Below are 17,279 nucleotides of genomic sequence, written 5' to 3'. Positions count from 1 at the left end.
GGCTTCTGTCAAGCTGCTCAAGCACAGTACAAGCTACACAGGGCAATTATGATGCATCACAACAGACTGTGACACAAAAAGTTTAAACATCAGCACAGTGACTGACAGAGCATAATGGTTCCTCAGGGAGAAAGGGGCTCAGAGTGTGACTAAAACGCCTCAGTTCGCAGCGCTCACTGCAGAAATAATCTGCTTTTCTGCTAGGCAGATCACTGTGCTGCCACATGTGCTCTCAGCATCAATATACTTCTCTCAACTTCCTGCACTCCTGTCCTCTCCTCTCGGACAGCTGTTCACGTTAGCCTGCGAAACCACCAGAAACCCTGCGTGCAGAATTAAAATGACAGTTCCCCAAACTCTCCTCTCTTAGTTCTTGGTGGAAAATAGACTAAATACACAGAAATACCACTCTAGCGCTGAACGGGTATCATTTTCATGACAATGCAAGTTTCTTGACAATTAGCTGTTACGAATGGGACACAAAGAAAAGTTCAGATGTGTTTTGATAAGTAATGGGGAAGACCGTTGTTGATTTTTTTTGTTTTAGTTGTTCTTCTAAATGCAGAACCATCTTAGATGGACATTTAACAGTAAAAAGTAGAAATACATATAAGATTAACATAAGAATTAAAAAACTTGCCAAATTCCTTCCTTTACAGCTGTCATACAAACAAACCCAAGCACAAAATATCTTAAACTGATATACCTGTCTGAGATTCATGTTTAAACCTTCATGTGTTGCCCTCAGTAAGGCCCTTATAGAAAAGCTGTCAGAATCCTCCTTGTCTCCAATCTGTGATTCTTTCAACAGGGAGTCCAGCTTCTTTCGTATAAAGGATTCCACCTGGTGTTCACTTGTGCCATTGCTCTGAAAAAGAAAACAAAAGGATTGTTCTGAAGACCAGTCCTTGTTTCAAATGCTGCAGTAGTTCAGTGACATCATCTCAACAACATCAGCAATGCTCCGATTAAGATTTTCGGTGATTCTTGATTCCAGTTAGTCTTCTTCAGTTACAGTGTATAGTGCATTGAGACAATGTGTCATGAAAGGTACTACTGTATCAACATCGAAGATTTTTTTTTGTTGCTGCCACTGTAACAGCTGCTTTCAGCTTGTTTGTGTTTATGATCTTTTTCCTCTCTTTCATTTCTGAACAACTAGGACTTGCTGAATGTAATCCTGCAGTCTACAGGACAGCAAAAAGTATGTAATGTGTGATCATTTCCTATAACTACTGATCTGATCATTTGATATGATGGAATAAAGCAATCCCAGCAATACACGTGTTATGAATGGCAATATTTGCGAGGAATAAAGAATGCTAAATATCACAATAGCAATAATGATGAGGCAGTTTGTTGAGCATTAGATCAAGTCCCATTATGAAAATAATTTCTGTAGAAACAAACTTGTTAATAATAAACCAGTCACAGACTTTAATTGTTGCTAAATATAACTGCTGTGAGAAATCAATATCAGCCCAGTCATAAATACACCACATTCTCCTTGGAAAACTGACTTGGAACACTGAGCTAAGTAAAGGGATGCCAGCTTGATCCTTCCAATAAAAAGTATTAATGCTCTTGAAGTGGGATTAGCATATTTTATGCTTGACTCAAGCCAGTAATAAACAGAGGGCGATGAGCAGTGTTTTTCGTTATTAAACGCAAGTGCAAAATCTTGAGGCTGCAGCTGAGTTTATCATTCTCACAGCAATGTAAAAAAAGAAGACAAAGGTGTGTATCGTTGTAACAACCGGAAAGGTACTGTATACCCTGTATTAAAAACCCCTTTAATTTCCTTTTCTATTGAAAACTGGCTATTTTACTTTTACTAGTGCACGTTGCCGTGTGGATTCTCTGATGCCTTATTCTCTGGCACAGTGGTCCACAGCTTGCTTCAAACTTTACCTTTGAATTCTAATTTCCTGTACTTTTACCATGTTTTCACTGTGCTTCACCAATCCTCTGCTGTACTTTTACTATAGTGTACTGCAATAAAGTTTGCTAAGGAAAAGCAAGTAGCGTGATATTTAAAGAATCAATTTATATGTATTTGCCTTTAGAATAGTGGTCTACCAATAAAAATCCTTTTTAACGTAAAAGATGTATCTTCAGAATGGAATCAAATACATTTTGATATGCTTAACTAGAAAAAAAGGGTATGGAGTATTCAGCCACTGCCATTATATTTTGAAGGGATGATTCTCTTAATCACACTGTCTTCAAGAAATCAACAAAGGATTGTAATGGTTATTTCTAGTCTTATACAAGTAATTTTGCCATACACGTGGAACAATGGAAAAAAAATGTACCTCCATTGGTTAATCTATTTATCAAATTCTACAGTTCAACAAAGCCTCTGAAAATTAAGAAAAAAATTAATCCAGGTATCCACTAGGGACAAAGCGGAATAAGTAGATTTTTATCTGTCAAACAAATTTTGAAGTGGTTGAGTGGATGTGCTCACAGCTCAAAGCTTTGCTTGTAATACTATCAATGGAAGCTCTCCAGTCAGATGAAAGTAATTGCTTTGCAGAAAGTTGATCTTAATACATAAATAAGGCTTCATTCTGCTGACAGCTTTTATATTGGCTGGCTGTTCCATATTTTCATAGAGTTGTGACTGCTATTTTTAAGCAGAAAACAAATTTTATCCAGTACAGAATATAAGCGTGCAATTCCATTCAAAGCATTTTTCCATTTCATACGGTATATCTAACAAACTGTTCAATACATAAAAAAGATCTGAAATATAATTACTGGGGCCTTTATCAGTCTGCATTTTTCATTTATCATGTTGCTTTTCTGACATATTCTGCAAATGTGGTTTCCTACTTACAACAAAAAATATAAGGCTATACCTAACAGATTATTGTAAAAGATGGAGGATATTGAATATAAATGCAAACTGAGAGACTCGAAGTCTCCAAATCAACTTTCTTTCTCAAAGTTTTGTTTGTTCTCTTTGGTATTCTTAAGTAATTTAAGATCAATCCCCCGTGGCAAACTTGTCCGAGACAGGGAGCTCTCCTGAAAATCAGGGGTGAGAAGACATTAAGACAAAAAGAGACATTATTTACATGGAATGGAGGATGTGCAACCATACCATTCTGTAAGGATGTCGCTTAAACAGTTTGCAAGTTTCAGTCATAGACAGTCTTCCAGTAGTTTTGACTACCGCAGTTTAACGAAATCATCTTTTGTCACTAGCACAAAACGTTTCCAACTTAAATGAAAACTTATCTACAAAGCACTATTTGCCACCATTGATAATTACGTTTGCCTGGTTATTTGCCAGTGTTCTTCTGAAAATGTTGATGGGCTGTGTAAAGCTGTATGACAGATAAATATGGCTTTGTTTCTGATTGGGATTGAAAATCTTTCAGGCCATGGCCTCTCCCTCCCATTTGAGACTCCTTCTGATGATTTGTATTGGCATCTTGAGACGGATGATGATGTGCGTATTATATCAACCATCCGGGGAGTCTTCAAAGCTGAAGAGAGACACTTTCATCCACGACCACATTAGGAACACTTTACACCAAATTAACAAAATCTACTATTACCTCACAAAAACGTCACCGCCACCCTCTCTGCACACACACACCCCACCTCCCTCTTACAACACGCACAGGCAGGAAAAGCATGAACAAAGACAGACCGCAAGGCGGAGAGAAAGAAACAGGGGTAGGGAGGAAGGCAGCTGACATCTGTCCGAGTTGGAGGCGTCCTTAAGAAATCTCGAAAGGCTGCTGTGAACTTACACTGCTGTGCTTCAGTTTGAAGTCATCCTCTATTTCATCGGCACTGTCGTCATCTGAAACCTCCCCTTCCTCCGCGTCGGCAGCAAGGCATGGTGGCAGCCTTTTGCCCTGAATGGCAGAATAAATCTACTTCAGGAAACACTGGAAACTCCTACTTATGTACCTTCCCTGTCTGTCCACACAGCTAACACAAGAGCCGTTTTTTTCTTCAGACTAGCCACTAATGTCAGCCTGCAGAGGGGCATCCCCAACATGACTACAGAATGATCTGACATTATGAATTACACCTTCAGACACTTCAACTCTATGAAGGCTCATGCAAGACTGGAACGCATTCAAATAAAAAGGGGGAGCAATGAGCAATCAACTCTTCTTGTGCACTGGCATCGTCTAAGCCTCTAGCACAGTTATTTAGAACAACAGACGCACACGCATCTCTCCTACTGTTCATTCTCCTCTTCATTTCTGGTAGTACGTGCAAACACAAAAACGAATGGGTTAACGTGCTCATTAAATCCTAATGGGCCACCCACAGGGAACTTCAGAGAAATACATGGATATCTCCGAGGCACCCGGAGGTACGTCCTGTGGAGTAGTGATCTGCTCCACTGTCAGCCCCAACATCTTTCTTTCCTCTCCAGAGCACGTTATCCTTTTACCAATAAGGGCGGCCAAAGTCAAATGGAAATCTGATTGGCAGGAAATCCAGGCAGCCAGAGTGGAAGGCTGGGAAGGGCTTGACATGACCAACATGTCGCATAAGATCATATTAAAATCTCCAAGGAATGAAGAGATGGTTTAAATAACAGCTGTTTATGCAAGAAGGTGAAAATGGTTGTTTGTAAATCCGGACGTACTGTATATAAATAACTGCCAGACCCCTGGACACAGCCTGTCCATGACAACTGTTTGCTAGATACTGACAGGTGTCTGAGAACAGCTCTGCCACTGCACTGAATTAACATATTTAATCATTTTGACATAAATGGGCTCTAATATAGCCTACAAGTCACTTCTGCAGATATATTCATACACATTAATGAGCAAAGGGCATTAAAATAGGCCAATCCTCTCTTTACCATTGTTGTTTCCTCCTTAAAAAAGTGAACATTCCTCACCTATGAAGACTGTGTAATATTCCTTACTCTAAATCAAACATAACTTTCTACTTGTTCCTGTGAATATCTCTGAGACACAATGCAAGCAAAACCACTGAATGTCCTCACTGTTATTAAATACTGTACCTTAATAAGTATCTTGCCCTTTAAAATGTTTGGACTTGGAAGCTGTTTGGAGTCCCTAGTGAAAATGCCAACGAGATCCAGCTTCTCTCCAAATATTTCCTTCAAGTACTGAGCAATCTTTTTCTGCTGCTGAATGCTGCAATGGTTTTCAATTGAAAGGATGACTGGATATCTATCAAGAAATAAATAAAAAAGATTAATTGGAGACAGTGTGATTAAAGTGTCAGAGGAATCTGTTAGTCACTTTTATACCAGACTGTCTAGAAATGTTTCAGCTTAGCTGAAAAGCCGATCAATCTTTATTTAGAGCCTAACGGATCATGTAATGGATCCCCCTGAGCTTGTTACTGCATCAGAAGTACAGATATACATTTCTTATTACAAAATTGATTCTACAAACTAGGAAATGACCCTACTTGGGTCATGTTAAAGCTAAATATGTACATATTACATCTTGCCTTGAAACAAAAAACAGATCATCAATTTAAACACTGCAGAAGTCAAAATAACTCCCGATAATTTAAAACTCTTGTAAAACATGTTTTTGTAATTCTTACAATAGTGCATAATTACAGGATGTATTCTATTTAAACCATATTTTCAAGCTTATCTAGTAATATTGTGCAACCATTACAGTTTCAAAAACACTTTCAATGTAAAATGCAAATGAAAATAAGAAAGACTTTTATTGTTTCCATTGTAAAAAATAAATCATGTCCAGACATCCACACACCTACTCTAAAATGTCAGGGTTGTTCAGTTCTAAAAGACCCCCGGGGAAACTTTAAAACACAGCTTTTATATGAAAACTGCTAGTGACAAGAAGTCACATCCACTTTTCCCAATCCATGCCTCCCCCTCTGAGTTCTACATAAAGACCACAGGTGATAAAAATCGAAATAAAACTGAACCTCCTTTCAAGCTTAAACTGAGTTTTCTTTAACAATCAATATTTACTACGGTTTACTATCCACTAACCACTAATGTATTTCTGACAGTTGTTACAGGGTCTTTATACACTCAACAAAGAAAAAACAAAACAGAATTTAGAAAGGGAACACATGCTTGAACAGCATTTTAGGACGTTTTTAGTGGCATTAATGATGAAGAAGTTGTCAGACTTTTGCCCTCTTGCCAGGTAAGGCTGCACTTTTTTACTTTGGTTTTGCCATGTTCTCAATTTTAATAATTAGTTCAAATACAATTCAGCCCTCCGCTGCTCTTTATATCAGCAGCACTTCATACACAGTAAGCAAAATGAAAAGAGAGGAGAAAGGGTTTCATACTCATTGTTCACAAAGGCGTATTTGTTGATGGTTTCAATCACGGCTTTGAAAGAGATTTTTGAAGTCAGGGTGTATCCGTGCTGAACCACAGGCTCACCATCAGTACCATCCCAGCAGTCCACTGGAGAAGAACAGGAAGCAGCATCCATGAGCAACTGAATAATTTCTTTATGTTAATGGATCGTCAAACCAATAATCAATAGGAGACATTAGCATGAAAATTAGCAGCACTGATGTAAGAATGACAACACTAAGCACAAAATTAAGCAGCCTCAAACACAGCTGGTATCTCCTGTTTGTGCAAGACCAGGGTCATGCAGAAGGTACTGTATATGGGAACTGCTACCAATAACTGCCCTGCAGACAATTCCACTATTTTGGAAGATGCCCTTTTCAAGGAGGATGGGCTCTGTGAGGAAGTCTGCATTTCTTCTATCTTGCTGACACTGAACTTAACAGGCCTGTTTCGCTGCTAATGAGAGAAGCATTTCATATATCAAAGTTTGTAGGCAACGGCTCTCTGACCACACAATGATGAAAATGCCAAGGCATTATGATGTCCTTATAATACAGAGAGCACCAAAAGGGAAAACTGCTTTTGCCATTATGTGCAGGTTGATAAATTTTAAACTTTAGACTGACAGTCATCAAGTCCATAGTTTAGAGCTGAAAAAGAGCACAATCCACTCATAGAGGCACATTAGGACACTCCAGTAAATCAAACTGATTAAAATCGATTCACTTTTATGGGTAATTTCCAATGAGGAAAATACATAAAACCAGGATTTAACATGATCACAACCAGCAAAAGAAGCATCTCTCCTGCAGTGATGTGGAACATGAAGACACTCTCGCATGTCACTTTTCACCAGAAATGAAGGTGTTGAATAAAGACAACAGTTTGTTATCTACTTCCTTCTTTGTGCCACAAGTGTCACAGAGATTTTTCCCGCTCCCTGAGCGTCTGAAGTAACAGACACTCTGTAACCTGGACACTACTGCATGAGCAGTTGAATGCAGTAATGCTCTCCCTGTAACTTACTGTACGTTACAGCCACAAGTTCGTGAAATGCACAACACTCACATACCTTCCACACAGCGGCAGCCTGCCTGTAGAACCCAGGCATACATATCAGTCTTGGAGTGAGAGAGAAGCTGGTCTCCAGTCAGGTAGGTATTGTGCGAAGAAGCAATAAAATAATTACACAGTGGCTGGTCCATATCCTGGTTGACTTGGTGATGCAATGGATTGAAGATATCACAGGCAGGGCTTCGCATAAAACTCGTAAACCCTACAGAAAGTGAAAGCAATCCTCTGAGATCAGCATCTTACATCACTTTATTTCCATTTGACACTTCCAAACAAATTAACACCGAGAGTAAAGGAGCAAAAGACTCCTGTTCATGAATGCTGCTGAAGGGAAAAAAAAACTTACAGCTAATGAAGTCAGACAGCAGAATTACTCATCCTTCAGAGAATTCTAACTAGATACACCCTTTGAAATGTTTTCCCCATCAGTGTTAGGTTTGATTGCAAAAGTTATAATCTGTACAATACAGTCAATAAAAAAGATACTTCCTAAATGAACAGAAATGATTTTCCTGTTATAAAAGACAGAAAAGAAATATTACCATTTGAAAGACCTGAGGCAATTGTCATACCGATTTACAGCATAATATTTACCACACTAATGGGAACAGTTTTTTATTGTATATTGATAATACTGAAAAAGAGTAATTTGAAAAGGACATGAATATGTCCATTACTGTACTGCTCAAGGTTTAGGGACACAGTTCTTAGTATGCAAAGCACAATCATTATGTTCAGCAAGAGGGAAAAAAAGCTCTTTAAAACAAAGAAGTGTCTCGTTCATGAGACAAAAACAGCTTTTTCAGCATAAGGCCCACAATCTGTTACATCTGTAGACTTGCTTCTGAAAAGACAAAGGCTCTTATTATGATTTGTTAGTAAGAATCTCAGCATAAATCTGACAATTGCATTTCTGGAATGCTTACAATAGATTATCCAACTGCATGACCTAAGCAGGAGACAAACCCATTCGGGGTTCAGTGTAGTACCTCAGACACTTGTTCACCTTCCATGACATGAATCAGTAGGTTTTCTGTTCTGGAAATGAGATGCTTATTGAAAGCTTCCCTTGTACTGGTATTGACGCATTGTCACATCTTGCAGCCCACAACTCAAGACAGCGTGCCATAAGTAAAAGGTCAAGCTACCCATCACTGCTGCCCACGGTACATACCTAATCAGCTGCACTACGCAGGCAAATGTTAATAATATCTCCACAGCCTCCTGCTAGATGTTTCAGTTGTGTTGTTTAAGGAATAAAGCAATAAATAAGGAATATGTTAGAGAAAAAAGACCAGGGCAAAATGCTACTTCTTTTTCACTCCTAAAAGCAAATGTGACTCTTGACGACTAGAAGACTAATGCAAGCTGTCATCCACCCCCAGCGGGTCAGAGAGTTCCCCAAGCACAAGCAGCAAACCACACTGGTCAATGTTAGTTATGTCTGTGTGGATTCCTGTGACGGTGTAAAACGAGAGTAACTTTTGGTTTTTCCCCTTCCTAATGTGCAACATTCAATGTGAAGAAATGACATAATGTACCACAGGGGTACTTTCTGAAAGACCACTGAATCTGCTGGCTTTTAAAGCCAAGCAGCTCCGACTTCGGTATTTAAAGTAAGCTGAATACTTAAACATTATTGACAGGATGCCATAATGACCACAGGGCTATACACTGCCTTTTGTTCTAAGACATTTGTGTGCTGTGTTTGATTCTTGAGAGAGGGCAAGCTCGAGCTGTAGGCAGACTTTTATTAAGAAGAACAACAGGGATAAAAGAGTGAACCTAAGCCTTTAAAGTTTGTGAAGGGCGCCGAACAATATCTTTCTTCACCAGGAATTCTGAGAGAAGTGCTTTAAGCCTCTAACAAGACTTTGCTTTGCATGGGGGCTATTGAAAAACAGACTACTCAAGCTCAAGTTTAGAAATCCTTTTTGACTTAATTCTCTTTCAAGAGAAAAAAATACCAAAAAAGGTCATGGAATCCTAATTTAGAGTCCATTCTAGAGCAGCAGCAAAAATCCCAAGGATATTCAAACTGTTCTTTTTTGCCTGTATGTTGGCTTAAATATTAAGCCAATAACTTTAATAATGAGTATTCTTCAAAATAAAACTAGTAAGTGTTAAAGGTTAAAGTCATACCATCACCTCTTCTTTCATATGATTGTGCTTCAATGTTTAAATTAGTTCTTAACAAATGGGAAGAACTTGTAGCTTACCTTCAATCCCTAAAACATCTCTCTCTTTGTTTTCTTCAGAGACTTCAAACTTATCAATAATATCCAGACAATATTCGGTCGTCACGTTGTTCATCTATGAACCACAGAGACAGGGTTTATTTGTTTCAGGAAACAGTGCTTCAGGGGTGATATGACTCTCGGAGTAATGCTGACGGGAGTTCTGATACTTCTCTATCTGCAGGATTGTGGACTAACAAAGGCATCCAACAGTGCCATTACTTTCTTAAAGTACCTCATGGCCTAAGAGGGAAGAGCAATTGCTTGTTCTGCAACCTAACAATAACAGAAGGAGGTCTTAATCACCAAAACCTTAAGCTGCATCTCCATCTCACACATAGAGTAAAGAGTCTGAAAAGGCAATATGCCTTCTAATCTTGAACAGAACCTACCTCAGCTATAAAGCCAAAAGCTGGGCATTTCATTCTGCATCTACCCTAAAAGAGCTTCCCGACTTTACAGAAAACGTATTGAGGGACATCTACCAGGTTTAACCTTAGAGAATTAAGGAGTAAAGGTGTCTAACAGTACTGGTAAGCATTACTTTAAAAAAAACTAACATTAGACACTAATAATGTGACAGAGAGGTGGCACTGTGGCTAAGGATCTGCCCAAGAAGATCCTAATGCAAGAAATTGTATATTGAAAATAAAGTGATCTTATCTTATCTTGATACAGGTATATTTAAAAATAGGCAGCTGAGTCTCTCCATGTCTCCTTTTCTAACGCGCTGGTTTCCTGTTGCCCCAACAGAGATTTTGTGCACATAATGTCTCTCACTCAGCTGTCTTTTGTGTTTCCATATGCCGGTGTGAGACACACATCTCATTTGTAAATATTTTTTTTTGTTTGCTTGAAAAATGACACCAGATTAATTGGCATTGAGCATGTTTCTCTCCATCAGGCATCGGCTAATGAAAACTGCACAAAACCCCTACCGCCCACTTCTGCAATTCTGTCCAAAGCACAAGGCTTTTCCATTGCAACGCCTGTTTATTATTTAATGTCAGGAAACCTTCTCAGCCCTAAGGCACCAGCATCATCTGAGAGAAGCAGGATGCACATCAAACAAAAACAGTGGAAAAATATTGGAAGATGGATATCTCTGGGCTAGCACATCCCATCAGCACATTACAGTAATTAGCATCTAAGGTACAGAATGGAAAAGAATCATAATTCATGTCTTGTAGGACTTTGTCTATATTACTGATTTCAAATAATTCCTCATGATATCCATAGAAAATGCTCACTAGTGAAAAGACAAACACGAACAACATCATTTCAGACAGGTTTATGACAGCTGCTATAAGACAATGTTTATTTTCCTGTGTCACAATTGTTTTGTCTTCTGACACAAAATTCAGCTATTCAAAACAAATCTGAAAATAGTTGGAACAGTTAAGTTTCCTACAGTACTTCATCACCCATGGTACACATGCCCATATATTACATATATACGTATATAATTAAATAAAAACAGCCATCTGTTTCACAGTTTGTATCTTTCCCAGCATGACCAAGTTGCCTGATCTGGATGTCTTTTTATATTCTTCATTTTGGGTTTAATGTTTTGTTACAGGCATTTGGCAAAAAAACAGCCATTAGAGTATGAGCGTACACCGATATAATTACCTTCTGTTCTGTTCTGAGGAAGTTAGCAAAGTCTTCAACAGTGAGGTGATCCTTCTTGTCACTGAAACACATGAACAACAGGAAGAGATCCCTTCGGAGGGACATCATCTTGTAAAAAACGCAGAACTCCTCGAAGGTCAGGGTTCCTTGCTGTTCATCTGTATCGGCTTCCTTTAACCAACAAGACATAGAGAACTGACTGTAGTCCAGCTAGTCCAGAGTCAATACATTAAATTCTTTTAGAAGTGGGGAATCTGATCGATTCTGAAGATTTTGGAAACCTGGGAGCATATTAATCGTTTAATTAACATACACATTATTAATCATTATAGCTTAGCTTGAAATGTGATTTTAGGATAAAAATCATACCTCCAAACCCCCGTTGAAAAAATGTAACACTTCTATTTTTTAACACTTAAAAAACACTTAACACAAATATTACTCAAATCTTTTTTCCATTATTATTTCCATTACCGAAGAAAACAACACAAGAAGCAGTAAACTATCTTAGACTGCCACACTGATTATTTCTGTTCTTTTGAAGTCTACAAGACTCTTAAGCTACTGAGAGCTAACACAAAAGATTCCTTCGCTGCATGGGCATTAGTTTGAAAAACAGCATTTCAGTGCGCTCTCTTCTGGTTTTTTTTTAAGTACAACCCAACAGGATTAGGAAATGTTGAGGACCACATATTTAAGGCAACCTTTAATCCGTGCATCTGAAGATACTGCAGATGGAAAGAGGGTTCAGACTGCACCTCTCACCTCTCAAACGGAAATAAAGTAGCCCCCTTGTTCAACTGGCAACATTCTATTGCACTTGAAAATTGCAATTGATTTGAAATTGACTGAAAGTCAAGCCTCTGTCCTAAAAGGAACACCCATAAATGTTCACCAATAAAAGACCACAGCGTATGCTCAAAGAGTCTTTTTTTGTTTTTATCCTCTCCCCAGTGTCACAGTGCTCCCCAGGGACGTTCTATTCCTGCTGGAACGAGTGACATCTGCTTGGTTTGGGCACCACTATCTGATTCCACGGATATTGCCAAAATGAAGGTCGTCATCCATATCATTCTTTAAAAAAAGTTGTTCTGTGGCCAGTTAGCAGCATCAATAAATGTGTATGACATAAAACAACAACAGCCCCCTTCAGCCCATGTATGAATATACATAAGGGACTAAGTGTCTGCTACAGTCTAGCCGATGGCTTGGTTGGTGTTGCTGTCTGTAGCACAGCTGAGTAAAGGCCATTCATTCAGGAAAGCAAGAGTGCATTGTGATAAGCACTTCGGAGTGGATGGTTACTTTATAGTTGACTCTAACCCAAACCTTCATATCTGCAGTTGCTTTTTGTCAGGAGGACGAAACCTGAATAGGCATGCCACATTTCTGAACATGTAAAGATACTGTACACGCAGAGGAACAGCCACTCGTAGATAACTAACCTGAAACATCTGCCTGACTTTCCTCCGGGGCAGATTAACATTCATTTTATGCAACAGCTGGTAAATCTCTTCAATATTCAGCAGACCATCTCCGTTCTTGTCAGCTTCCTCAAAGGTTTGCTTCATCCACGTGAAAGCGTATTAAGGAAAGGTGAAAGCACTCCAAAGAAATACAGCTAACAGGCCGGCAGTAAGGAAAGGGGAATCAAGATTTGTATGGTACCCAATAACTTCCTCAGATCTCTCAGTTGTCTCATTTTACACTCTGTAATAAGGCAATGAAGGCCTTGAGCACGAAACAAAAACTGAGTTTTCTTTTGCACTACATAATGCTTATTTTGTCTTTCGAAAGATTCATTTGGATGGCAATTTGGCAGTGTCTGCAGGTTAAATTCAGTCGTGAATCAACTGGGAAACAATATACACCAACTGGCTTATAGTCAGCATCATCTCAAGTGTGCAACACTGCTGCCCAGCAGTGGGGAATTATATCTCCCGTTCGAAGGTAAATTCATAATTTATGACATAGCTGAATTGAAAAAAAATAAACACAGCCATGTAATGAACCTCAACATGTTTTACAAGTGACAAACTCAGACCTTCATGCAGAGATAAACTGAAGCACGCTATGAGATGATCAAGCACGGCCCCTTTCCCAGTTTTAAATCAGGATCAGTTTTTATCACCCAGAGACTGATAAAACAACTACAGTATGTGGACTACCTGAAAGAAAAAAAAAGGCAATAACATTTACTCTTGTAGATTACTCCACAACATGTCTCCAAACGTATAGTTACAAACTAGGCGATGAGGATATTGATCGTGGGTCCGTTGCCTTTTTGCAAGGGAATCTTCATCACTGATCCCAGCCATCAGGTACTTGAGGCCTGTGATCCATGTGCGGGCTTCCTCTGGGTTAGAGGTCACCAAATCCAGGGACTCCATGTGATTGCCGTGGTAAATAGTGAAGCAGCAGCTGGGATCAAAGTTTCCATCTGCATGGCGATGGAAGATTTCGGACTGTCTGCCCTCTGTGACCTTGTACAGAGAGTCGATGGTAACTACAGTGGAAGGGGAGCGGGGATTGGAATGGAGGAGAGTGAGAAAAAGCAAAGCAAACTGCTGTTACAGAACAGAGCCTTTGAACCCAATGTTGTGTTTTATATCCTTTTATATTTCTAGTCCTTTTTTCTATCCATCCGCGTGCGGAGAACAAGCTCCAGTTTTCATTTCAATAACATGTCCAAGGCGTTTTCCTAAACAAGCTGGATGGAGGAAAAATCTCTTTTACACCTCTTCATTCCTTCCATCATCTCTTAGCCGTGTTGCAGAGAGTAAAAGGTGCACGTTATTAAATGGCACAATAGTCTTTCTTCATGTGCTTTTCATGTTTTTATTATTCAAAACTAAAAGAGTCATGGTAATCTTCAATTTGCTAATAGGTAAATACACAAAATGCAATATATCTTTAATTCTTTATGCAAGCCAGCCGTCTCCGAGTAAATAAATAATGCTCATGCCACATTCCGACATTGTTCAGATGGATTTGGGACAATATTGCATTTCCACAAAAACATCCCTGGGGCCCAGTTCTGCACTGGGCTCAGCACAGCCAGGCGAAATCACATCAATCGAAAATTATGATAATGAGATTAAGTTAAAAACAATATATTTTCTGCTGGCACAAAACTCCTTATCACTTACAATAAATCTCCCCGCAAATTCAAGTAATCCACACTGAGCTTAATCCTATTTGCTGCTCTTCTAAGCAATGCAATACGCATGTTTCTATCGCACAGTTATTCAGACTTATCATACACTTTAGATCCAATGTAAATCTGAAATATTTACATAACAAGAACTTAAAACATCCCTGTTGTCAATATTCTTTTGTAGGTGCTGCACGGAAGAGAGGGCCCTGTGTGTTTAGTTGCCGCAGAAAGGGAAATGTTCGCCCTCACCCTCCCAGAATCTCTCAAAATCGAACCTACGGCGCATCTCTCAGAACTACCTCATTAAAATGTACAGCCTCAAGAGAGGTGGAAAGGAAGGGAGATGTTTAAACTGTGACTGAGCAGAACCATCCACAGATAATTAAACAGCATGAATGTTATTTTTGCTTTTTACTTCGAGGCAAGGTCGTAAGCAACAGAAAGAGAAAAGAACACATACCCTGGGCTCAAGTCCCCTTTTTCAAAAATCATCACTCGGGGGATGTGAAATTTTCAACTTTTTTATTCCTAGATTTTTTTTTTTGCTTACTACAGCATCATTGAGGTGATTTGGTTAAAGTCTTATTGCAGTACAGCATAAAGACCTGGTTGAAGGCAGAAGCGAGTATTAAAATGAAAAACATTGGCTTCATCTTCCTTTTTAGCTGTAAGAATTTGGCTTTTCAAATGAATGCTGTGGACCGAACACAGACTTCCTAGGAAACACATCCACAATCATAGCCTAATTTTAATCTGAAGCACAACACCATGGCAGATTTTTTTTAATTATTCAAATGGGAAGGTTCTAAGAAGCTTACCTTCCAATAAAAAAAACACCACTCGTGAAATATGAAGCTGACGTTCCAAATAAGAAAAAAGCGGGTCAAATAATGTGGCTTTCATGCTTTTGTAAGCACTCATTCAGCCATTCACACCAGGTCAGCTGCACAGCAAGAAGCATTGTACCTCTGAGGAGTTCATTCTCCAGGGAAGAAAACACATAATTAACAATTTCAGAACAGGAAAGGACACGGGGGCTGATCGTCAGCTGACGCAGAGCTCACAACCACTCAAGATTCGCTTACTCTTCGCCTTCTCGCTTTTTCTTGAAGGCCTCCACCTGATGCAGGATCGATGCTCGTCCAGGAAGAACAGGCGGACCAGCCCCTTCGACCCGCTCTTCAGCTTGACCATTTGGGTCCCCGACTGCATGACGCTCATACATCGTTCAACTGTGAAGAAGAAAAATCCCAACACAACACTGAGACACACGTCCTTACATAACAGTTCTCTCGAGAGCAGTGTTCAGGACCATACCATACTACAATAACCAGTCCCACAAAATAAGAAAATAATGGAACGCTTAATCCACAATATTGTTATGGTTAATCCCCAATAATGCACTTCTGCACCTGTGAAAAGTGAACATTATTATTTTTTGGCAAACTTGTCCTTGACTCCCTGATTTAAAGCCTACAAGCTACCCGACACACCAGTGAGATTGTGTCTTCTGTATGTTGGTCTCTTCGCTTTGTTGAATTTGTATAATCTTCAGAAAAGAGTTCTTCAAAATGCTGGGAATTCATGTAAAACATCTGAACATTAAGCTTGAAAGACTACCTTATCCTGATGTAACATCATGCCTGTCTATTCAGAATTTCTTGCAAGTTCAAGTGTTACAGGCAGATGTACTGAACTAACAAGTTGTTACCAATCAAGAAATATTAGCTCATTTTTGCCCCATGAATTTTAAGCCCTTAAGGTACATCATAAACTAATAAAAGAGTTTCAAATCAGAAGTAACCAAAAGGAGTGGGCCTGTGTGCTTTGTTTTCATGTTTGGCCATTAATTAAAAACTCAGGAGAAGGACATTAAATGATTTTCATACAAGATCCTAACATGTTTTTCTGAATTAGTCAATATTTTATTGTCTAACATGCCCTGGAACATGGTCAATGTCACTATCAGAAACGCCAGACACAGAGGTTGTCGACATCAGACTTGCTATTTAAAGACATGAAGTGACACAGACATGTTTTTCACTGAAGACACCAAGAGCAGTTTCATAATGAAAGGAATATTTTAGAAGCATGGCTCAGGGATCAATATCAAATTCTAATAAAATAGTGCTTTTTTATTAATTCCATCATGGGTTAACTTCAGAAACAGACAGATTTTTAAAATGAAAAAAGGATTTTTAATATTTCAGCAATTTTAGCAATGTGTACAGGAAAAAAAATAATTCAATAATAATGTGATTTAATTTAATGAGTGCTTTTCAAGAAACTCAAAGTACTAACCAATAGCACACACTTGATGAGCAGATGTAAAAACAAAATGATTTGGACTATACTCCTGCAATAAGAATGCCTTAACCTGGAGCTACAGTAGACCATTCTGTGCCTTATACATATGCAGGAGAACCTTGAAGTCTTCTCTAAAGTTCTCTAAAGAAAGCAGTGTAATTTAAGGAGGTTATGTGCTGATGCAGAGTAGTTTTAGTTAGAAGACATTATTATTATTATTATTATTATAGTAAGGCATTAAAGAAATCTACTGTATGTAAAGCCTGATGTAATGCACACATCAATATTTCATTATCAGATATGTACAGCAGAGGTCATAACTAAGAAATGTTATGCAAAAGGAAGAAACCGGTATCATTCACATCAAATAACAACACAGGCACAAAGACAACAACAAGGTTTCTAACTTTCATGAAGCATTTGATTTCAACAAGAACACTCAAATCACCACCTTTGTGAAGCTAACGTTGAGAGCCTATGAGCCTAACCTTTAGTGTTCTCGTGGTTTTGTTTAGGAAAGTTCTGCTGTAACGTTAACTTTATATCAGACAGGCTCCTG

At 38.8% G+C, this 17,279-nt stretch overlaps 1 protein-coding gene across 5 annotated transcripts in view; it reads right to left on the bottom strand.

The window, feature by feature from the left end:
* plch1 (phospholipase C, eta 1) overlaps positions 1 to 17,279 on the bottom strand; it is a 61,562-nt gene that overhangs the window by 17,179 nt on the left and 27,104 nt on the right. For all 5 annotated transcript variants that reach the window (XM_088619049.1, XM_088619073.1, XM_088619075.1 and 2 more), the window contains 10 exons: positions 15,499 to 15,645; positions 13,519 to 13,762; positions 12,702 to 12,831; positions 11,257 to 11,427; positions 9,607 to 9,700; positions 7,386 to 7,589; positions 6,298 to 6,418; positions 5,012 to 5,183; positions 3,768 to 3,875; positions 707 to 868 (listed from right to left, as the gene is read on the bottom strand). In XM_088619049.1, coding sequence (XP_088475175.1) covers positions 707 to 868; positions 3,768 to 3,875; positions 5,012 to 5,183; positions 6,298 to 6,418; positions 7,386 to 7,589; positions 9,607 to 9,700; positions 11,257 to 11,427; positions 12,702 to 12,831; positions 13,519 to 13,762; positions 15,499 to 15,645 — 1,553 coding nt within the window. The remainder of the gene's footprint in view (positions 1 to 706; positions 869 to 3,767; positions 3,876 to 5,011; positions 5,184 to 6,297; positions 6,419 to 7,385; positions 7,590 to 9,606; positions 9,701 to 11,256; positions 11,428 to 12,701; positions 12,832 to 13,518; positions 13,763 to 15,498; positions 15,646 to 17,279) is intronic.

Source organism: Lepisosteus platostomus, chromosome 2, assembly GCF_059453375.1.
Source record: "Lepisosteus platostomus isolate fLepPlt1 chromosome 2, fLepPlt1.hap1, whole genome shotgun sequence".
NCBI lineage: Eukaryota > Metazoa > Chordata > Actinopteri > Semionotiformes > Lepisosteidae > Lepisosteus > Lepisosteus platostomus.
This window is presented reverse-complemented; position numbering and strand designations above follow the sequence as displayed.